The 23,760-nt window shown below is 43.2% G+C and overlaps 2 protein-coding genes across 6 annotated transcripts in view; one reads left to right on the forward strand and one right to left on the reverse strand.

Moving 5' to 3' along the window:
* Positions 1–23,760, reverse strand: part of DOCK1 (dedicator of cytokinesis 1) — a 553,659-nt gene that overhangs the window by 285,975 nt on the left and 243,924 nt on the right. The gene's annotated exons all lie outside the window — the stretch shown is intronic.
* The window catches only part of INSYN2A (inhibitory synaptic factor 2A), a 60,984-nt gene that overhangs the window by 24,473 nt on the left and 12,751 nt on the right, over positions 1–23,760 (forward strand). For 2 of the 4 annotated variants that reach the window (XM_023224364.2, XM_023224363.2), the window contains exon 3: positions 18,042–18,113. The exons of the other annotated variants lie outside the window; for them this stretch is intronic. In XM_023224364.2, the coding sequence (XP_023080132.2) occupies positions 18,042–18,113 (72 nt within the window). The remainder of the gene's footprint in view (positions 1–18,041; positions 18,114–23,760) is intronic. 4 annotated transcript variants of the gene reach the window in all.

Raw genomic sequence — 23,760 nt, forward strand, 5'->3', positions numbered from 1 at the left:
TTGGGAGGCCGGGGCGAGTGGATCACGTGAGGTCAGGAGTTTGAGACCAGTCTGGCCAACATGGTGAAACCCCATCCCTACTAAAAAATACAAACATTAGCCGGGCGTGGTGGCAGGCACCTGTAATCCCAGCTCCTCCAGAGGCTGAAGCAGGAGAATTGCTTGAACCCGGGAGGTGGAGGTTGCAGTGGGCCAAGATCACGCCACTGCACTCCAGCCTGGGCAACAGAGCGAGACTTCATCTCAAAAACATAAAAATCAAAATCAATGGAATTTTTCTTGGAAAACATGCTAAAGCCTACAAATTGGGAGCTGGAGAACACTCTGAAGCTAGGGAAAGTCAGTTCCTCTCCCGACTTGCCACCCCAATAAAGCATACAGGGGCTTCCAATAGAATTTCATCTGCATTCAGAAGAGTCAGTCCTAGTGAGGGCAGGCACCTCGGGGCCCATGACTTTGAATGCAAGTGACAAATCTTGCCCCCACATTTCCACACGGTACTTCAGGATTGACGACCTGGCCCAAAGGGGCCATGGGCCTGCTCCTTGGGAAGCCAGTATTCTTTGAATCCTGCTGATGGCCCTGGGCAATGTATGTTTCTTAGAACATGTTTATTGTAAAATCTCTTTAATAGGACTTCTTTTCACTATTGAGTTTGTCAGGCAAGTGCTTCCCTGTAGTTCTTAACCTGTGCAGGAATTTCTGTCACTGGCTACAACCACTTTTAGTAGCTTCCAAATTATTTTTCATAAGAGACTCTCATTATTTTCATTTGCTTATGTAGATTTCCAAAAGGCTTCGGCAAAGAATGTTTATGGCTGAGACAGGTTAACCTCTGTGAGCTTCAGTTTTGTCTGAAATCAACTAGGGGTGGTGGACGCTGAAATACAGTATCTACAAAGCTCCCATCTACAGCCAGCGCACAGTTGGCGCTGAATAAAGGACATATTATTTCATATAGTTATGAGCATTTCAGTGGGATGAATTCTGCAAGTAGGTTAGATGTGCAAAAAGTATGCAAAATCATGCCTTTTAGTCCCTCGTAAAACACTGGGGCAATTCACTAAAATCACTCTGCTTTATGCAGTGCGGGCTTGCATGAATGCCAAGAATTATCCTGCTTATTTCAGAGCTCTTAGTATTATGCTTGTGTCTTCCGGGGAAGTTCAGGGTCACACAGGCTACCAAAATAAGTCACTAATGGGGGTCATTGAAGGCTAAGAACAAGGCAAATGGGGCAGTGAATTTAAAAAACCCCATCAATTATTAGAACAGTGGTAATTCCCTGTAGCAGCTATGGGATTCCTGGGCAGGAGATCCTCAGACGAGTGGGGTGTAGGTCTTGGTGGCTCGTTGGGTAAACTCACCAGCAACTACGGTGTGGCAACCCTGATAGCACTCTTTGCCTCTTAGATTGCCTACGCCAAACATTTAGTGTCTTGAAGTGTCCATTGGCTGGTGACAGCCTAGTGATACTCTGCTATTTGGAGAAGACCAGAAATGATCGTGAGAAGATTTATTTGAGGATATCAAGCACATGATCAGGATCTGTCACGGCCCAGAGTGAAGCAGATTCTTCTACGGGCCAGGCCTCCCTCAGCATTTGCTGGGTGTTATCTGCAGGCTTGGGGTAGGGGGAGAGAGCAAGAGGACCCAGGACCTTAAACATGACCAGCAGGTAGTGATGAGACCCTGAGGCTTCAGGCTTTGTGACTTTACTAATTCAGAGCAAAGGGAAGAGGATGATTAAGAAAAGAAAATCCTAAGTAACACACCAACCCAAAGAGTCTAGTGCCTTGCAGGAAGGGTGGCAAAGCCAGTCGTTTACCACCTCCCATCGTCCCTGCCACCCCATCGCGGGGTCCGTTCCCTGTCAGTGGGGGTCCTGTTCATTCTCATTGAGAAAGGGTGGTTTCTTGGTGTGAGGCCCAGCTCTCCCGAGTCTCAGGCACACAGTGGTAAAAACAGAAGCTAAAGGAACCCCCTGAGGTCGGGGACTTTGTGAGGGAGCCGTTCACAGTGATGTTTAAGACAAGGGAGCAAGGAAGAAAGATCTGAGGGATGGAAGGAGTTAATACAATCGAAGCGTGGTATCCTGTATCAAGGTTTCCTTAACTTTACCAAAAAAAAAAAAAAAAAAAAAGAATAGCCAACAAGTAATGAAAGGTCATGTGAAAGGCCATGTGCACACACACAAGAGGTAAGAACTTAGTTTCATGGACATCTGTGTTTACTGCTAGGTCTCAGGTCAGGTCCTATATGGCAGAGCTCAGCAAACTTTTCTGCAGAGGGCCAAAGAGTAAATACATATTGAGAGCCAGTCTATGTCACAATGATTCAGCTCTGCCATTGTATCCTGAAAGCACCCACAGACAATCTGTATGAATGGGCATACTTGTGTTCCAATAAACCTTTATTTACAAAAACAGGTGGTAGCCAGATTTGGGCCACAGAGCATAATTTATGGACTTCTATTATATGGTTTGTAAATACAGTGACCACATTCATACAGCTAAAAATGTTCAGGCCAGAATATGGGTGCAGGCAATCCAACATGTGTGACTGCCAAGCACACACGCCCATTATTCATTCACACATTTAGAAGGTTTCTGCCACACATCACCGAAGTGACGGATACCGTGCCAGGCAATGAGGGGATGTGAGAGTCAAAGGAGTTTGGGCCCAGCCTTTGAGGGGTTCACAGTTCATCGGCATTCAGACTGTTCAAATATACACTTAATTGCTCATCAGCCCACACAACCTGGGGTCCTGCTTTGGAACTCTGTGTGTGTATGATACACATATACCTAATATGTATGGATAATGTATATGACAGCATCTCTTGGAAACATGAAAAAGGTCTCATTCTCCCAGCAGCAGGAATAAAAAGCCATCACAGAACATGTTCATGTGATGTGATTTGCGTTAACCTAGATATTGATGCTAGATGGGAAGAAATGATATACTTGCTGTATCTTATGTCCTCATATTGACAAATCACTCAGAATCAGGCATTCTGCAGAGAGACCTGTCAGAGGATAGGAAATCTCTGAATTTTCTCTAATTACCAATGCCCAAACAGAATAAACACTGCATCACAATTATAGAGGAAGCATAAGGGGACTATTTAAGTCACAGAGCTGAAAGAACCCACATGGAAAATTGTGCACCGCTGCAGCAGCTGTGCATAAACGCTGAGGAATCGCGAAAGTGTGGGCTTAGAGTCCGATTTCCCAGCTTCCCAGGTTCCCCCCTAAAAGAGCCAAGGAGAAAGCTGGGCACAGTGAGGCGATCCCATCCCAATTTGGCTGTGCACTCTCTAGCAGGATGATTAGGTTGTTCTTGCCAAAACCTACCCACTTAATAGAGATCAAAGTCTTCCACCTGGTTAGCTGGGAATGGCCCAATTTTGAGGAGAGGAGGTGGGTGGCATTAGACAGTCTCTCAACAGTCACTGCAGTCCTGAAAACGATCTTGTGGCTCTTCTCTGGAATGTTGAGTGCCGTGTTCCCTGGCTCTGGCCAGATGCATCACAGAAAAGCAGGGCATTGTGAGCAGCAGAGAGAAAGCAGCGCTGAGCCGAGATCAGAAGCAAAAAGGCTGTTGCTGCCAAAGGCTCTCCTGTGCCTTAGCACTCCCTATTTGAATGGCATGGAAATGTCAGCACTTCATTTTCTAATATTCTTGATAAATCAGTTCCGATGTCTCTCTCCACATTTATCATAACCCAAAATATTTTAAATCATTCCAGCCAGTTGGCTGAGGTCAACCTCCCATGCACTTGCTTCTTCCATTTTTCTAGTGTCAGATTCAGGAGAGGGGTAGGGTGGGGTGACCGGGCTCTCCACTCTGCAAGTCCTGAGATGCTGACCTTCCCTCTCCTGGCCTGCGTGCACAGGCTTATTAAGCCCTCTGGACCTCAGCTTTTCTCTGTAACAGACAGCTGAGAATGCCTGCCTCCTGGGCTTCTCTTGGAGATGAAATGAATTATGGACAAAGAGGGTCTCAGTCCTCAGACTGTGTTTGCACTCAGTAAGTTACTCCCTTCAAGGATACTTTGCTACTGGGAAGCAACCTTCCAAGTGCTAAGATTCAGGGAGGTGAAGCCAGGGGATGAGCCTGAACACAGGAAGAGATTTTCTGGCTTTATTTTACAGGGTGGTTTATTTTGGGGATGGGAGGTGGTGGTGAGGATCATTAAATGGAGACATCAAGCTTTGTCTTGGTGGTTTCCAGAGCAAAGGACAGGACCAGTTCATTTGGTGTCACAGGCAAGGGAGCTGATGTAGAGTCAGGAGACCTGGATTTTGTCCTAGTTCATCCTGGCCTAGCCTCTGAGCTACATTTTTTGATATGAAAGGAAGATGGTCCAAATGAGGAGAGGCCCCAGAGGCTCCTTTCTGCTCCAAGAACATATTCTATAGAGATGTCTGAGAACATCACAATTTCAGCCACTGCCTTATAATACTCATAAAAGTTTGGGGCGGGGGGGACCTCTCTGCAGATCTCCGTCAATAAAAGTGTTCAATGATCCCACCGTTCTGTTTTCTTTTTTCCTGTTGACACTCCATCAATTCCTTCTCTCTTCCAGTACTACAAATGCTAGAAGTGGTTTCTGTCCTTCAGGGTTGCAGTCCTTTGAATTGTTTTCAGGGAAGCCATTTTCTTTTCTTTTTCTGTTGAAACTAATGGCTTTTATTTATTTGCAATAGAATATTCAAGTTGGAAACCCCAAATATAAGTTATCATTTCTTTGAGATTTTGAAATGGGAAGCACATTTCATATTCTTTCTATCATTTTCTTCATTTAGTTCACAGGGTCACAGCAAGCCTTTTTTATAGCTTATATTTGTATAACTTTGTAAACACTACTTTTAAGTTCTTAAAAAAATAATAAGGCTTTCCATCTCTAATATGAAAAATAAAGCAAAATATATTTGTAAGAATATAAAACACATTTCGAATTCTTGCTTTGGGCTTCATGTAGGTATCACACATACTTGAAAATGTAATTTAAATAATCTTCCTGTGCAGAATGCCAAAATAGATTTCAAATACCTCCTCAGCCTTTTAAGTTGGTAGGTGAATAAAAGCCTCGCCACCGAGCCACTAGGCAATCCAGACAGCCCATTTGCAGATAAAATGAGCAATTCAAGGCATGGCATGAACATTTATGAAATTTATGGATTTGTGTCCCAGAATTTGGATTTTTTTAAAAAATGAAATGCAAGTTCCAATTTTCAAATAATTTAAAAAACTCCATGCAATTCCTGCTAAGCTATGCAAAAATGGTTTGAGTTCTATTTCCCACCGGAGCTGAGGGAGAGTTCCAGTGAAACGAGAATCCCCACACAGAGTACCTAGAGAGGCCACCTGCTCTGAGCACCTACAATGTACCAGCCATTTGGTATTATCTTCTTTAATCCTTAAAATAACAACCCAAGGTGGGAATGCCCTCCATGAGGAAGCTGCAGATTGGATATGCTCAGTACCTTCTCCAAAGTCAAAAAGCTGGTGAGACATGTCAATTCCAGAATTCACATCTGGGCTGTCAGACCAGATCACTCATCTTCTCTCTCTCCTGAAAATGGGAGACCTAACATGAACTAATGAAAATACAGGCATTTTTAAAATTTTTAAAATTTTTTTGCTAATCCAAGTGTGGGTTTTCCCTTTTACTTAAAAAGGCTACAGAAGCTCCTACCCCCTAGGCCTGGTAGAGTTCATGCCAATTCATCTTCTGGTGAAAGCATCTTTCTGGTGCTAGACACAGCAGAGACCCTACCCCCCCCCACCCCACTGAAGAGGTCCCAAAAGTGTATTGGGAAGGATCTGTAATCATTAACAGAAATCCTCTCTGTGAGGTAATTTCAGACAAGTCAAGGCCATTGATCTTTTAAGTGCAGGGATGTGGGTGCCAGGATGCAACATCTCTCCTTGAGGAACCTGCCTGGGAACCCAGTTCATTAGGCCATTTGTTTTTTGTTTGTTTGTTTTGTTTTTTTTGATGGAGTCTCACTCTGTTGCCCAGGCTGGAGTGCAGCGACGCGATCTCAGCTCACTGCAAGCTCCGCCTCCCGGGTTCATGCCATTCTCCCGCCTCAGCCTCCCGAGTAGCTGGGACTACAGGCGCCAGCCATCACGCCCGGCTAATTTTTTGTATTTTTTGTAGAGACGGGGTTTCACCGTGTTAGGATGGTCTCGATCTCCTGACCTTGTGATCCGCCCACCTCAGCCTCCCAAAGTGCTGGGATTACAGGCGTGAGCCACCGCGCCCGGCCCATTAGGCCATTTGTAATATGAGTGGCTCTTCAGAGGACCGTGACATGCCTGTATGGCTCTTCCTTCTTCATACGGATGTCCACATCCACGTGAACAACAAACATTTGATACTGCATTGTTTGCAATGCAATATAAAAATAAACCTTACAGATAGGCTGGAAAGAACATTCATGAAAATTGAGATCCTGGAGGAAAAAAATGATCTAAAAAATGAGCATGCTTTAACCAATAAGGTAGTAAAGTTTTCTCTATCAGTATCTCATTGGTTACAGCACTAGGGCTATCCCTCTAGAAAAGTCTCATAATTGGACATCAAGAACTTTATAAGCGATCACACCAAACTTTAAAGACTTTAGTCTTTGGCAAAAGAGCTCTGCCACATTTGTTAAAAAGCAAATGCAAGGTCAGGCTTTTGAAACAAAGCACTAAAGCTCCAAGATGTGTAAGTTCTCATTAAAAATTGTTAACTAAGCTTGATCTAAAAACACACATCAAAAGAAATTAAAGATAAAAGACGCTGTGGATATTTACCATCAGAACCACTGGCAAATAGACAACATTAATGCTTTCAAATTCGAACCTCTGTGACAGTACAAGAGCTGAAGAAATATGGGAGTCCAGAAGGAAAATCTGGTTTAATACAGTATACTCACATTCTTATTTTCATTCTAGTTTGGTAGCCAGTGCCACCAAAATTAACTTTCATTAATTTTCAATAAATTATAGCTTAAGCTTTATCTCTCCTCCAGGAAAATAAGTTAATCAACTCGGCCTCGGCTGGAAAAAGTTGTTTTCCAGCCGAGTTGTATTAATAATAATAGCTGCTCTTGGTGCCTTCTGGGCCAAGTGACTTGTGTGTATCATTGTCATCATTTTGCAACTTAGTATCTCCCTGACTGCATGAAGGAAGGAAGGAAAACTTCAGCTTTGCCCTGTTTATAACATAGCCAGGCAGTCCACACACAAAATAATAATTACTAGCTTTCCTGATGTTTATGTTATGATTTTATGTTATGAAAATACGATTAAAAGGCACTAAAGCTTTTAAAAAAGTCCTGCCTTAATAATAGTGTTCATCTCTGTATTTGTCCCAGTCCAAATCTGCATGTATTTCTGACAATAATAATGTCTATAAAATACTACTGTGTTCCATTTTCTCCATCATGCATGATGGCTCTGTGAAAAAGGAAGCATACAAGTTGCTGGGACAGGGCCACAGAGAGGAGCAATAAAAACAAGGAGGCAGGGCCGGGCACAGTGGCTCACGCCTGTAATCCCAACACTCTGGGAGGCCAAGGCAGGTGGATCACCTGAGGTCAGGAGTTTGAGACCAGCCTGGCCAACATGGTGAAACCCCATGTCTACTTAAAAATACAAAAATTAGTGGGGCGTGGTGGCGGGCGCCTGTAATCGCAGCTGCTCAGGAGGCTGAGGGAGGAGAATCACTTGAACCTGGGAGGTGGAGTTTACAGTGAACCCAGATCGCAGGCTACACTCCAGCCTGGGCGATAGAGCATGACTCTGTCTCCAAAAACAACAAACAAACAAAAAACAAGGAGGCAAATGACAGGGGAGACAAAGGGCCGAGGGAGACAGAGAGGAGAGGGAGCCCGGCTGACCCCCGTGTCCTCTGGGACACGACGCCACACAGGTTGGAATCTCCCTGCTAACTGTGATGCTTTGCCACGATACTCCAGTATTGTTACCCTTTAATTCTTGATCATGAAAACAAGCATTAAAAGCTTCTCTAACAGCCAGAGCCTCCACAGAATTATAGTGTCACCACATCTGGGGAGCTGCAAGGCCAATAAAAGTTAATTTGTCCACACCGTCAAAAGAAAGCCACTGAGTTCATTAAGGGTGTTTCTTTCTGGAACACATCCACCAGGACTGCTTCAGGGCAAAAAAAAAAAAAAGAAAAAAAAAAAAAAAAAAGCCTTTATTCGGACACGGAAGTGGGCCTGGTTTAGGTGCAAGACCAAGCTATTTACTTTCAAAACTGGGTGCTGGAAGCAGACGACGACTGACCTTTTTCCTACTTGTTTGAGGAAATTTAAAATGGGCTACTATGAGTACTATTTGGACAGATACATCACAAAACTGTGAGAGTCCTATTTTCCTTTTCAGAAGCAAAAGGGGTGTTACCAGTTCACCCAAAAGGGCACTCACACAGATTCCTCATTCATTCACTCATTCATTCACTCAAGCATTATTCAAAAAATATTTCTCAGTCATCTACTCTACTCCTGGCCCTGAGGTGGGCACTGAAAGTTCGCCCGCCAGGGAACAGATAAAAACCTCTGCCCACGTCGTGCTGACCTTCTCGTGGAGGGAGACAGGGAAAGCGAAATAGCTACAGCTCATGGTGTGCTCCATGGCGAGAAGTGTGGTGGAGAAGTCTCAAGCAGGGAGGGAGGGAGGGAGAGGTGGGAAGGAAACTGACTTTCACTGGGCATGAAAGGACCGGGCATTGCTGATGCACCTCAGGCCCTGATCTGCAGAAGTCCCCAGGCTATCAGCCAGGATTGTGAAGAGGAACAAAGACATGCTCCCAGCCAGCAAAATGCCCAGTCCCACAGGACAGAGAAGGTGCATCCGATCATCAGATTCCACGGTGGCATGGTCTGCAAGAGAGCCACAAACAAGGTGCTGGGAGTGTGCCAGAGGGTGTGTTGCGCTGCCCGGGAGGGAAGACAGAAGCCGGGCCAGGACCAAGGATGCGGGTTTGCATGAGGGTTAGAACGGCCCCATGGAAGGAGTGCTACTGTTGAGAGTTATGTGATTCTGCTTCCTTAACCCATCAACGATTCCTTCATTTTGGAAACAAAGGTCTTCTGGATTTTAAGTGTCTAGGGGGCAAGACCTGTGTTTTATTCTTCCAAGCAACTGTTCCCCCACAGGTCATACACAGAGCTGATGCACAGCAAACACCTGATGAACAGGCCTGGGGAGGCCGGTTCGTTATGTTGGCTCATTTGTAGGAAAGTCTGTTAAGATCTATGACTAGAACACTAAGTAGAAATAACAAGGCTTGTTAAAAATTATCCTGACATGTTAAATGAGGCCACGTGGAGTTTACATGTACAGGTGATCCTTCCAGGGTTTAACATCTCTATTGCTGGCTTTAGGGGAATGGGACGTGTGTGATTCTCAGAACTTTGCCCTACCATGGAAAAAAAGTAAGGTAAAGAGAAATGGGATGAAGACAGACCCACCTCAACTTCTGAATGAGCTGTGCTCCAAACATCATTTCTAAGTAATTTGTGTTGAGGTTGCCAAGGTAGCCCTCAAAATCCTTTAATCTATATGGAGATTCAGCATTAGAATGCTGTAACATCTAACTATCATGTTCTTAGAGATACATTACTTCCAAGCTCTCACATGGGATTACAAAATCGATCTCCCTTAATCAACTGGGACACAACTGTATGCAAGAAACACTATAGAACATGCATGTTCATATTGAGGGAGATTACACGGGTGTCTGAAAAAGAAGTATTTGCCCTTCCCCAGAAAGACATTCTAGACAAATGGAGAATACTGAGTTAATGGGATCAGCTTTACCACCTGACATACATCTACAGGCAAAAGAGCTGGAGAAAAGAGAAACCAATCATACAATATCAAATCGCATTAACGTTCTCGAAACCCGTGAGTGGTGGTTATATTAAAGTAACTCTACCACAGACACTGCTGTTCCATCACCAAAGTCCGAGCAGAAAATATGGGAGACAGTTTTCCAGAGTTTTACTTAACTGTCAGGAGAAAGCTGCTAAGTTTCTCCGGAACAGGGGTCCATCCAACCCCAGAGATCTGAGACAAAGACACCTTCTCAATTATATTTTTCATTTGCTCCTTCATTCATCATTCCATGTATCCACAAACCATCTCCACCGTGACTGGCATGGCAGATATTCATTTGTTGGGCGAACAAAGAAAGATTAGTCTGCCATGACAACATGGCAAGACACGTGTTCTGGCAGAGGAAATCGAGCAGAGGCGAGGACAGTAGGGGAGAGCCAGCCAAAGGGTCCCTGAAGAGCAGCTGATGGAGCTGCTCTGGCAGAGCTCTCAGAAGGTGGCAGCCAGGCAGCTGGAGAGGCGTCAACATTCACCCCTGTTCGACATCCCAAAGGCAGGGGAGAAGAGGGGCAGTACTCCTAACAGACTTACCAGTACGGAGGGTCACTGTGAATTTGTGCTCTTCCAATTGCAACTTCAGTTTTTACCACTAACAACTTACTTTGTCTGCTTGGAGATCCAAGGCCAGCAAGGATCGCAGAACTGCCCAGCTTAACTTTAGCAAGCTGGGTGCTGGCTGACAGATGGCTCCTATCAGCTACTGGGAAAAAGAGAACAGACAAGCCATCACCAAAAGCCAGTACTGCCTTTGACTGATGACGGGGTGATCTCGGGAGTTGGTTAAGAAAATCGACTTCATATTCTTTTAGCAACCATAAATTAGCTGTTCCCTCAAATTCTAGCATTTAACAGCTCAAATGCTTATGACAATGTAGCTGCATTTCCATGAGTATATGCTGAAGTCTAAATCCACTTTAGCTGTAAAGAGGTGACATCTGAAGTAAGTACACGTCCAGGGCATAATCTGACAAACTCCTGGTGAGACCTTAGATTCAGGAACAAGCCAAATCTACTGCTCAGAGTGGCTCTCAAACATAGGAGGGAATCACTGAAAACAGCGCCTTTACTACTTTTTGAAACATAATTTCTCCCAGCAATAGTAGTGGTATCATTTTATGCCTCTAATTAATGTCACTTTGAGACTATTAAGTGAAAAAGCCCTTCAAGATGCTGACATAAATGATGGCTTCGTTATCAAGAAGAGACAGCTAGTGCACAAACCTGGGTAAGAATGCAGAAGAAAAAAACGGTTGTTGCATCCAGTAAGAAAACTGAAAGAACAAAAGAGATCAAATGGAAGAGAATAAATTAACGGCGAAAGAATTTTCTTTGAGAGCAGAGACCATGCCTTTTTTATTTCTGCAACAACCACCATCTATAGCTTAGGTCCATACAGGCAAACCTAGCATACAGCCTCTGAATTAATTCAGTGTGACAACTTCAATACCCTATGTGATGAACGTTTTGAAGACCACACTTAGAAGGTCATGCCTTGATTTCAGCATTATCCAACGTGGAGTTCCCTCACATACTAGAAGCTCTGAACTTGCTGAAAATTAACAAGCCATTTAAAAGAGCAGCAAATCAGCAACTGGGCCGCTTGCTCTCCTGTGTACTGTATACTGAATACATCTTCCAAGGAGGGGCTCACAGCATGCTGCTGAACTCTGCAACCAGACCAAGTACACACAAATGCCCCATCCAGTCACCCAGGAATGTAAGAGAACTTTCCATTGAGAATTTAAATCTTATGAAGGAAATAGTGTTGTGGGACTATGGCAGTAAAAGCAGCACATTTAAATCAATCCAATAACCTAATACTCATACTGTCATTACTCTTAGGTACTGTAAAATTAGTTTCCACTTGCTAACCATTCCTCTACGAGCTGCTTGTCACTTTCTCGGTGTTTGCTTCTAATGATAGCACAGTGAGACTTTTCTTTTTTTTTTTTTTTCCCCTGACCTTTTAACCAAACAATTCATGTTTTGTTATGATTGCCTCAGAGTTGTTAGTCCTGCCTCTCGGGCCCCATCTTCAGGGTCTCGGAGACACTGTGCACTTGGATATGTGGCTGGGAAGAAAGCTTGCAGTGACCTTTCTCTGACATTTCTCAACACCCTTTCCTAACACCCAGGGCCCTGCTGACTTAGATCTCCCTGTGGTGCCGGCATGAAAGAGCAGATGCTGTCCAGCCCTCCCGTGCCCTGCTCCTTGCCGCCCAGGACGTGGCCATGGTGCGGCTCTCAGGCTGAGGCCGGCAGACACTGCTTCTCCTTTATCGTTCCTGCAGTGGGGTCACAAAAACTGCAGCACCAGCTCTGCCATGGGCCTGCCCTTCTTAGTTTCTTTTCAAATGTCTATCTGTGATGCCCTTTTTTGCTAATGGTCCGTAAAAGGAATAACTGAAAACACGCATACCCCAAATTGTCACCAGTTTTTAAAATAAATATACAAAGGTGCGTATATTCCCTCTTTTGCTACTGTCCAAAAAGGAATAACTGAAGACTTGCATGCCCCAAATTGTCACCACTTTTTAAAATACATTTACAAAGGTATGTATGTGTGTGTATTTACAAACAAAAAAAATTCAGGTATGTTATATATTTGTAAGTATACAAGTATATATATGTATTTGTACATTCAGGAATTGCTGATAATAACTGAAGAATTAGAGCCGATTATTATAAAGGTATAAGGTAGCTAGAGAAACTGGGGAACTGCATGCTGAGCTAAACCTGAGAGGTCCAGGCTATCACAGAGAGGTAGCCCTGAGGTTTCCTTTAAGGGAGGGTGCGGTGACTAGAGCTCCGCACTGTGTTCTGTAAGTCAAGTTTATTTTACTTTCTTTAAAGTAGAGCAAAGTCCTGTGAATACCAGTGGTTCACTATGAAATAGAAGTGTAAATGACTCAAAAGCTGTACTCCACCAAAACTACCTTGTAAAATTGGCTTGTCAACATCCCTTCTGTTTCGAACAGAGCATCATCTTCTCTTTCATGCACTGTCGCAGATTCTGTGTTCTTAGCTTCCCTATTAACAGTTCGTGTCCAGGCTTCTCTAACAGGCAAGACCACCTTGACCAAGGAGTGTTCAAAAGGCATCAAGCAAGGGGAGGTCCAGGGTCCCCAGATTGGTCCCTGGGATAAAACTCAGTTCTAGAAAGATGGGAGGCTAGAGGGTCAACAGAACAGAAAACAAAAGCACCAAAAAAAGAGAGCGCCTTGGACTTGTGACACTGTCCCTGGTGCTGAATGCGACGTTTTCCAAGCTATATGCATTGTTAAGAGAATACTTACAACTAACCACCATGGGACAATAAATAGTGAATGCCACAAAATCCGTATTTACAATGAACATGCTTATCATTAGCACCCAAAGGAGTTCATATGGGGAGAAAAATGAAGACTAGCACTTTTCACAATTTATACTTGTCAGGGTTTTTTTCCACACTCAGTTGGAATTCTTTAAATAGATAGATGTGTTATTCTGGACTTCAATATGAAAATACAAATATGGACTCTATGACTTGGCTACATTAACATTAACTGAATGCCCAGAAGGTACCAGATATTGCATCACGCATGGAGTTATAAGCCTATGTATAATACAGGCTCCTCAAAGCAAAAGGGAAGAGTGCTTTACAAAGGTAGCAATTAATCTGCAAGACAGAAAATTTATAATTTGTGACCCCAATGTTCTTCTACTGCAGCTTTTACATCAATAACCTAAGCTTTCTCCTCTCTAAACTTCTAATTCACAAAAGATTTCCAGCCCTACAGTCACTGGAGAAGTATCTGCTCTAGCAGTTTCAAGTTTTTAGATTGTTCTGCCTTATGGCAATGGCAATATAGAAAGAGAATTATTCAAAGTACTATTTTCTGACGTGTTTCCAAGTTGAGAAGGAAAAAATAGGGAAATTCCATAACAGCACTCTGTGTTCCCTGTCCTGTAGAAATAACTTATCTGTTTCATCTCTATTTGGAGAACATATTCAGATGCTGCAGCCCAATTATTAATGTGACCATAAAATTATCAGTGAAGCCAAACCCTACAGCTTGGAAGCTTCAAGGACAATTAGATGGATTATCAAAGCAATAAGCACAATGGATTACATAGTTTTAAGCCCTCTATTGAGAACACTCGCGTGCTTAATAAAATTTTAGCAGGCATACCCTGATTGACATCAGCTGCTGGCAGCTGCCTGTGAATTAACCACATGACAAGGTCAACACTTTAAATTTTATTCACAAATTAATCTCCTGCTGACATTCATGGACTCCAAACAATTGATTCCTTTAAACAAAAGGAAGATCCTAAACAAAACTTAAACAAAACCTCACCTTCATGGTAATGAAGTCCTAAAAATAATTCTCACACATGGGAGAAACATACATATATTTAGAAACTGACAGACCACCCATTATGTTTTCAACTAGCTGAAAAAAGGATGACCACAGATACAGCTCCAAAGAAAACATAACGACGCCTTTGCTTCTTACCAAGAAACATCAGCCAAACCACGCCATTTTCTCAGGAATTGGTGAATTGGGCTGGGTTGTAAATAAAGGAAGCAAGAGAAAGGAAATTGAATGAAAATGATGTTACAGAAGGAGAGGATTGAGAATAAAAGTCAAGAAGTGTTTCCATGTCATTCAACCACCTATAAGAAAACCTCTATAGTGGCTTCCCATTCAATTTAAAATAATGCCCAAAGGGCCTCTCACTTTATACACATGTCCTCATCTCTCACCACTCTCACCTGCCGCATCTATTCCAGCAGCACTGGCCTTTTTCTCTGACTTGCAAAGAGAAGGAGCATCATTTCCACTGCAGGATGTTAACACGGGATGGTCTTTGTGTTTGCAACACCCAACCCTGGATCAACAGATGGACTGACTGCTTTTTTATTACCATCCAGGTCTCACTAAAAATGTCACCTCCTTAGAGTTCATTCTAGGCCAAACTGCTTCACAACACTTCCTTAACACTCAGCAGTATCAAAATTATCTAGCCGTTCGCTCATTCATGCATTTATGTTGCCCTTCTGCCACTCCCATGCCACTGTGAGCTTTGTGAGGAAAAGGACTCTATCTTATTTGCAAATGTCTCCTGTAGAGCCAGAAAAATGTTTGACACTTAGTAGGTACTTAATAACTATTTGCTTACTGATGGTAACGGGGACACATGTACTTTCTACAAAGTGATTGCAGTAAAGTCTTTTCAGGATGGGCTTTAGAAAAGCAATTTCTTGGGCCAGCCTTGGTGGCTCAGGACTGTAATCTCAGCACTTTGGGAGGCCGAGGCAGGAAGATCACTTGAGGTTGGGAGTTTGAGACCAGCCTGACCAAAATGAAGAAACCCTGTCTCTACTAAAAATACAAAATTAGCCGGATATGGTGGCACATGCCTGTAATCCCAGCTAGTCGGGAGGCTGAGGCAGGAGAATGGCTTGAACCCAGATCATGCCATTGCACTCTAGCCTGGGCAACAAGAGCAAAACTTGGTCTCAAAAAAAAAAAAAAAAAAAAAGAAAAAGAAAAGAAAAGAAAAGCAACTTCTTACTGAAGAACTCCAAGGTCCTGGAAGATTCCTCTTGTCCTTTCAGGTGCCTGAAGCCTTTGTCCTCTCATGGTCAGGTCCATTGCCTATCCCAAGCTGCCAATTACATGTGGTACAGAACACTAGCCTCAGAGTACCAGCAAGGTGACAGGGAGCATCAGAAGCCTGGGGTCTCAGAATAATGAGATCCTGGACCTGAAGTGTGACTGTATTCTCCTCTGCAAGTGAGGCTAGCATAATTAGAAGGCTCAGGGCTCTAATGCAAGTGAGGCACTGGGAAACTTGGACACTAGGCAAGAAAGGAGCGTTGACGCTGATGAGGCTTGATAGAGATTTGCCCTAAGGTTTAGGACAGGAAGGTTCCATAAGCTTAGAATTCACACTTTCCTGTGAGCACAAAAAGAATGCCTTCAGAAAATTGTTAAATACCCCCGGTTTGGCCCACTGTAAGAACCTAAAATTTGGATATGACTGGCACCTATAGACAAGTATTAGGTACTCTTTCTCCTGACTATAGGTTTATACCCACCAGTACAACACAATAGTAGCGCAGTACCTCATATGCAACCCAAGCCAACGGGTTTAACAACACATTCAGCATGGACCGTGCTAGCACCTGAGCTCAAGGATGGCACTTATTTCACTGTGCAAAATGACCTTGGTCAGCACTGAGCTTAGTTAGAGCCAAGCTCCAGTAGAATCAGCTGATGGAAAAAGGCTATAAGTCTATATAGGGCAAGAGAGAAGGGAGAAGAGTGATGTCACCATGTGGAAGAGTCTTGGCATGGGGTGGACAAATCCGGAGCCAGGTGGGAAGGTGCAGGAGGAATGCATTCTTGGGGCTTGCCATGAGGAGGAAAGGGGTAAGGACTGAAAAATCACCGTGTCTGATGAGGAACAAGGGGAAGGGAGGGCACAGGCTGTTCATCCCCGTCTCCCTTGACAAAGCCAACGGGAGAATGGAATGGCCTGACGTGGGGTTCCAAAGGCGCCCAGTGTGGGAGGTGATGATGAAAAGACAATAAAGACAGCCATACTGTCACTCCAATTCCGGTTGAAATATGATGAATCACAGGAAGTGCTTGGCAACACTTTGGAGCAGAATATGGTCACTTGATCAACGAACTGCACAGAACTGAGAGGTCAGGTCTGAGTTTTGCAAGCCCACTGAGACAATCACGGCATGTAGCAGACAATCCTTTTGTCAAATGTTGATGTAACACAAAATATAATGAGGAAAACAAGTTATTTTCAATTTAGAACCCATGATGCAGAGAAGTTTACATAGCAAAGGGGATAAAAAATTCTGACTAGCAATGTTGACAGAAGACCTTCTGTGCACACTGTTACTCTGGTGAGTAGCTCTGTACGTGGAAATTTGCCCCCAAAGTGTTTATAAGCCAATTCAGATGGAAGCTTTTCTCCTGCCACAAATTTAACATTCCCATTATCATTTCTGTGCCTGGACATAAAATAATATTCAGAAAATACAAATCTGCATGTTAAAAATGTCAGAGAGGAAAGGCTGGATGAAATAGGAGAAACCGTGAGAGCACAAAACACCCCCCAACTGTTCCTGGGTGGCTGGACCAAGAAATAGCCAAGGCAACTCCAGCCTGGTCCAGAAAATTCTCATCATCAACCCCTTTATGTTTATACAATCTTCAACAATATACTACAGAAAGACCCCAAGGTTATTATTATTAATTTTTTAACTAGGGGGGAGAATCAGCAACCTCCCCCACAAAGGCCAAAATCTGCCTGGCCTCAGGGGTCTGACAGAACTCACCAGAGAATAAAGTCAGGGAAAGTAATTCAGAAGTTATGGCAATGACAGTAAGACATTCTAACATAAGGCTTGGCATTTTTTTTTTTTTTTTTTTTTTTTCAGAGAGTAAATGTTCAGGGATTTGCAGACCAAGAGGCAAAATTGAGGATACTAGAAATAGGTATTTTCATAAAAATTTTCACCATTTTATTGACAAAAGTAAAAACTTTATTCATGGACACTGAAATTTGAATTTCAGATCATTTCCATGTGTCACAAATATATATGCTTTCAATTTCTTTTCCAAGCACTTAAAAATGTAAAATCCATTCTTAGTTTGCTGGACAAAACCAGGCCCCAGCGGGATTTGGCCTGCAGGTCGCACTTAGCCAGTCCCGGTTCTAGCAGGACAGGCAGGGGCAGAGCAAACATAAGCCATGGAGTCAGCATATGTATCTGTGGTTGGTTTTTCCTCAAAGTTTCTTCAAAACACCATAAATCTAGATTGAAACATCCGAAATTCCCTGTGCTTATAACAAAATTATATTATTTACTTCATCCAGGAGCTTATGTTCACTTCTAAATTTAATTTAAATACCATCTTAGCTGTAGTGTTGCATTGGTTCTGTACAAGGAAAGCAGAGACAGGAGCAAACTGGGAAACACGCATTAATCAATTTCCATGACCATGATGAGCTTGGCATTGGGAAGGCATCTGATTTGAGGCATCTGCTCTATAAAGGTGACCCCCAGCCACCGCTTGTAATGCTCTCCTGTTCTTATCTTGTAGGCTTTCATATCGGACGGGGCAAGACACAGCTAATTGTGACACATGCAGGAACAGTGCATGTATTATCTATAGGTATGTTAACGTTCTCCTCTTCCCACTTTCTTATTATGAGTGACAAATGATGTTTACCCACAAATGCAAGAACAATCTGGGGCCATGCTGGGATGATTCTATCGGACAAAAAGTGAAGGACCTTACTTGATTGTAATTCTAAGCTACCTCTAAATACTCCACCCCAAGTATAGAACCATGGGATGTGGGAGAGCTTGAACCCATTTATCTTGCAAATGTATCTTAGTGGTTTCAAGAACTGGTATAAGTTTGATGGCTTGCTCCCTTGGAATTGATAGCCATGAGCCCTGGGCTGTGTGTTCTGGAAAGGCTGTAAAATATAGTCCCTTCAGAGGGTATAGATCAAAGGCTTGAAACCACACCATATGTGCTAGGAATACCATGGAAAGACCTGGGCTGCTCACACCAAATGTAGAATTTTATTTCCTGGGAACTCTCAAGGATTGTGCCGCTTGCCTGTCCCGGGGCAGAATCCCCTCTCCAGAGCCCCTACAGCTGTTCCTTGTGGTTTTTAATTTGAAGTTTGTTTGTATGACTGACATCAACAAGAATACAGCAGAAACTCCCAACAGGAAGAAGCTGTGTTTGGCTTTCATCAGTAATTTAGGATTTTAAGATATAGTCAAAACCTTCAGAAGGATTGCTATCCTTTTTTCTTTTCTTTTTGCAAATGTAATTTTTCACAAAATATAAAAGTAGTGAGAAATGTTATAAGTTCTTTTTTTTAAAGTTTAGACTGGAGAATAATTTTAGTGATCCACCAAATTATCAAAAAACAATTATCAAACCAAACACCCTCTAAAAAGTTGCTCAAAGGTACTGTCATTAAGAACACAGACATGGGGAGAGCAAAATGGCTTGAGGTTACACAATCTTGAACCCATCAGGGTTCTCCCCCAAGGGAAAGCCTAGATCTGGCCATCTACGCCTCCAATCCAGACAGAGCATCCCAGCCTCTGGCCCAGGTTCCTTAAAAGCAAAAGCAAAGTTGGGCCACCTGGAGACCTTGTCTCGGGGGAGGCAGAAGAAACCACAGATAGAGATGGGCACCAAAGTCCACATTAGCACATTCCTTAACCACAGAGGTTCTCAATCAATGGGCCATTTGCAAAGTCTGGAAGAAGACGTTTTCAGTTGCCCACAACTGAGGAGCTGCTGCTGCTTATCTAGCAGGTAGAGGCCAGGAAGGCTGCTGACATCCTATGCTGCCTGCACAGGGCAGCCCCCCAACCAAGAGCTATCCAGTCCCAAACGTCCATAGTACTGAGGCTGAAAAAGCCTACCTTACCGAAACCACCCCCACCTTAGAGTGTTGTAAGACGCACACACAAACTAGTAAGGCCTCCTGGCAGAAGGAAGGGAGGAGGGGCCCCTGCAGCAGCCTGGCATGGCACACCAAGCTGCTGACTGTTCTTGGCAATTGCCAATCAGGAGGTTAAAATGAGGCATCCATGCAGGTCTTTTCTTCAACAATTCCTCCAAATTAGAAACTCAATGATAGCAACAGATCAGAGAAGTTTGCTTAATGGGAAACTTTTCACTCCACTCATAGTGCAAAAGAGAATTTTGAATCAATGAAGGGTTATAATGCTGACCCAAAACCACCCTTCACTAACATCAGTACATTAGGAAGTGCAGAGTGCAGATGACCCAGCATATACTCAGAGTTCAGCTTCTGTCACTTTGGGAGCTAAAGTTCATACTGTCTTTAACGCAACCGAGCAACAGTGAGTCAAGACATCCAGGGTAGGTTCAGAGAATGAGCTGTTCAGCCTAAACCTACGTAATATTCTGTGGGTGATCAGAAAACATATATACATATATATGTGTGTATATATATATAATATATATATATGAATACTGTCTAACGTAACTGAAATAATTTAAATGAATTTAGCTCTAAATCCAGAACTCACTCCTATAAAAAGTGATATTAAAAGTGACTGAGTAAGTCTCTGAAGGGCAGAAATCTGTCTTTTCAGGAATTACTCGAGTGGTCACTGTTTTGAACTGGCTCAACCACCACTCTACATGAATCCCAATACATCAGCCACTGGTCCACTTGCTAAAAGAACTGGGAGTGACCAAGCACCACAGAAATTTGCCAAGATGTAGGAAGACTCACTAGATAGAGGCTGAGGCACTGTGATTGCTCTGATTATCTCATATGAACAGGGAAAATGCATGACTACTCATTGAGAGTTTTACTGCAGATGCAATTTTACAGACGGGTGATTTTGGTGGTATCCTCAGAAACTGAACAGAGATGTGGCCCTTGATAGCCAGCAGACCCAACTGTCACCCCCTTATAAATGGGAGAAGCATCCTGGAAGAGGTAGTGTTTGAAGAAAAGTGGAATTTTAGATCTTTCTTTCCTGATTTTTAAAATCACTCCCTTTGGAGTGATCACAATGACAAAACATCCCTACAACAGCCCAACTTCTGCTGCAAACAGAAGTTACCCTGGAAGGCTTTTGGTCCCAGGACGTCTGCAGAGTAATATTTCGGCTGGATTCCCACTGCCTCCCAAAGCCTTTATTTCATTGAGTCCTGTCAATGAAACAAACTACTGTGAAACTCAAGAAATGAACCAGTATTCAAATAAAGACTGCACTATGACTACCAAGTTGAACATAGAGAGCTCATCAAATGCTGCTTCCTAAATTCCCTATCATGTTATAACGGAAATAATTAAAGTTTAACAATTACTCTTAAGGTGGTTATTATGTTGGATAAGAGTTTTCTGAGGTCTACAGGAAGAGATGATAAAGGGAGTGAAAGCTCACTTCTGGTCCATTAATTGAAAAATCAATCAATGGGGAAATCATAAAAAAATGACATGTACCTAACTTAAATATGTTATTTTAATTTGAATCGCATGAATTGAAATCTTACATTTAAATGATTTCAAGTTAAGGCAGCCTTCAGAGGTGAGGCCCAGATGTTTTCTTTGAATGTGGGCACCCCCACTACAGTTCCAAGTTATCCGCCATGAGTCACACCAATTTTCCTGTCTTTAAAGTGGAGCAAAGTAAGGTGGCAGAATCTGAGATCAGAATCCTTCTGAATCCATACTTGGCCTGTCCCTACCTTTTTCATTGAATATTTTGTGGTAGCCCACTCTTTCCAAAGCATTGAACTCACAGCAATGACTATCTTCTCATGCCTTATTGGTTTGCATGACATTCAATAATCACATCATTTCAATAGTGGGTACTAATTGTATAAACAGGTCCAGGAACAAATCTAGCATCCTCTCGGTAAGCATGAAACTTGAGAAGTAAGAACAGAGAGTCACAGGACAAAGACTGAGAAGTCAGTCGGTTAAGGGTGCCAACATCATGGGTGCACCACTTACAGCGTGAAAGGCCAGGGCCATGTGGTTAATCTACTATGTCAGCTAAGAGGGCTTATGTAATCCTATCTGACTACCAAACACTGGTATACTAGGAGGAACAGATACTTGGACTGGCTCTGGGAAGCCTCAGGTCTGTCTAATTCTGCCACGGTGGCTGAGAGTTGCTGATACACAGGGACAGGTAACTTCCCTCAGGGTCCCACTGAGCAAAGAGAAAGGGGAGGGTAAGCAATGGGGATTGAGCTGGATGACTTCGCAGCTTGCAGTCAGTCCTGTGAGTCAACCCCCAAATGTCAGAAGCTTAAGAATAGAAGTTTCTTTGGTAGAAAACTGTTCAAAACCCAGTGAGTCCTTGAGCAGGCAGAATCACCTATTCAGGTGACCCAGTAGCAGTGCACATGGGCGGCCACAGCATCGCAGAAGTATAGACTCACAGTGAGCCAGAGGGCGTCTCCAAATTTCAAAGGCTTTACAAATCTAAGTCCATGTCTTGTCTCACATGAAAACTTACAGGCAAGTCCTCCTTGAATTCCTGCATACGAATCTGTAGAGATACAATCCCAGCAGCAGGGGAAAGTGTATGTAGCTCAGGTCACAGTCCCTGCGGTCAGATCAAAGCCTGGCTCTTAGTTGCAAGGGCCTCAGTCCGGGAGCTCAGGAACTTTGCTGTGAGTCCCTACACTACCATTACAACCCACTTCTCCGTGTGCACCATGGGATGCCTGGAACACCCTGGGATTGAGTAGCTTAAAGGAATTTCAAAATAAATCTTAAAATGTCACATGACTGTGGCTGTCCCAGAGGCTTGAAAACAGGTGGGGCCATCACAGCTGCCAGTGTTCACACATTGTAATTTGTCATACCCTGCTTTCTGGAAGGCCAAAAGCCCTGGAGGGCAATGAATTTGACCCTGCCTGTCTTGCATTTAAACACTGCTTTTCACTCAAAATCCAATTACCCTCTCCGAGCAGCAGAGCTGTCCACCGTGTTTCCAGTAATGCCTGGCCCAGGGAGATGAAGAGGATACTGTGTTTAAGACCTGGCTGCCTGGGGCTTTAGCAGCACAGCCTTGTAATAAATGTGTACCTTTGCCATGGGAGGTGGTACATATTTCTCTATGAAAAACAATTCTGTCATGGAAATACAGAGGACTAGGAAAAAGCATCAAAAGGACAAAAGGTCTTCATGCAATTTCAGGGAGAAAAAAAAAACCCACCAGGACGACAAGCGAAAGGTGAGAACCATCAGCCCGTGAGAGCCTGCCGCGTACTTGCAAGGTTAGGGCTGAGCTTCTGCCCTCTCTCTTGGGTGGGGTGTCTGTTCAGTCTCCAGGTCCTCTGGGGTTGCACTAAGGCATCATCAGGGTCCCTTCCAGATCTGAAATCCCAGGAACTGCTTCTTACAATTATGCAAGGGATGGAACTATGGGCTTCCAGAGACAGTGCACAGAAGGGTGAAAGTGTGGAGAGTCACAAGGCATTTCTCAGCTGGAAAACACTTCTCCCTTATTGGCAAATCTACTGACTCACAGCTGAGTAACCCTTCTTTGGCAGAGGATTGATGGGCTTCCTCCTAGACCACTGAAACTCCAAGCACAAAAAGTGATATTTTTGACAAATTTTGAGATGGTTGACACAGCTACATTGTTTTCTAAGATGACAGACATCCCTTCGGTTGTGATCTAGACCAATTGTGCCACTCTAATTAAAACCATCTCAGCATGAAAGATGATTAAAAGAGATTCCAGTTTCCGTTTTCTTTAGTAAAACTTTTCTGGCTTATCTTCCATATTTCTTGTCACAATATGCTGTAATTATTTCAGAAAATGTTTTATGGATAAATTACTAATATAATCTTTGCTCATAAGCAGTTGAAATTTCTTCTCTCCAGCCCTATTTTGGTAATTCTTTTGTCAGACTAATCTGATGAGTCACACCACTGATGATTCACCTTTTGTTCAGATGTGGTTTCAGAAAGGAACAATGAAACATATCATTGCAAACCAGCCATTCTCTCCTTTGCTGAAATGGTTAATTTGTAAAATAGTACTGCAACAAAATGGCCTGAATTCTAATTTGTACATTTTCATGAAAATAACATGGACCAACTGCAATCCAAAGGCTTTTGGAGATGCAAGCAATATTTAAAAGATAACAGGAATTCTGACTCAGATTCATTAAACAGCATCTTTCCCAGAATTTAGAATCTTCTTGTAAAATGGTATAATTCCTACCATTAGTTCCAAGCCCTGAGTGGCCACATCCTCCTGGAGCACGTTGTGCCTGCTTC

The sequence above is a fragment of the Piliocolobus tephrosceles genome, chromosome 9 (assembly GCF_002776525.5).
Source record: "Piliocolobus tephrosceles isolate RC106 chromosome 9, ASM277652v3, whole genome shotgun sequence".
Classification (NCBI taxonomy): Eukaryota; Metazoa; Chordata; class Mammalia; order Primates; family Cercopithecidae; genus Piliocolobus; species Piliocolobus tephrosceles.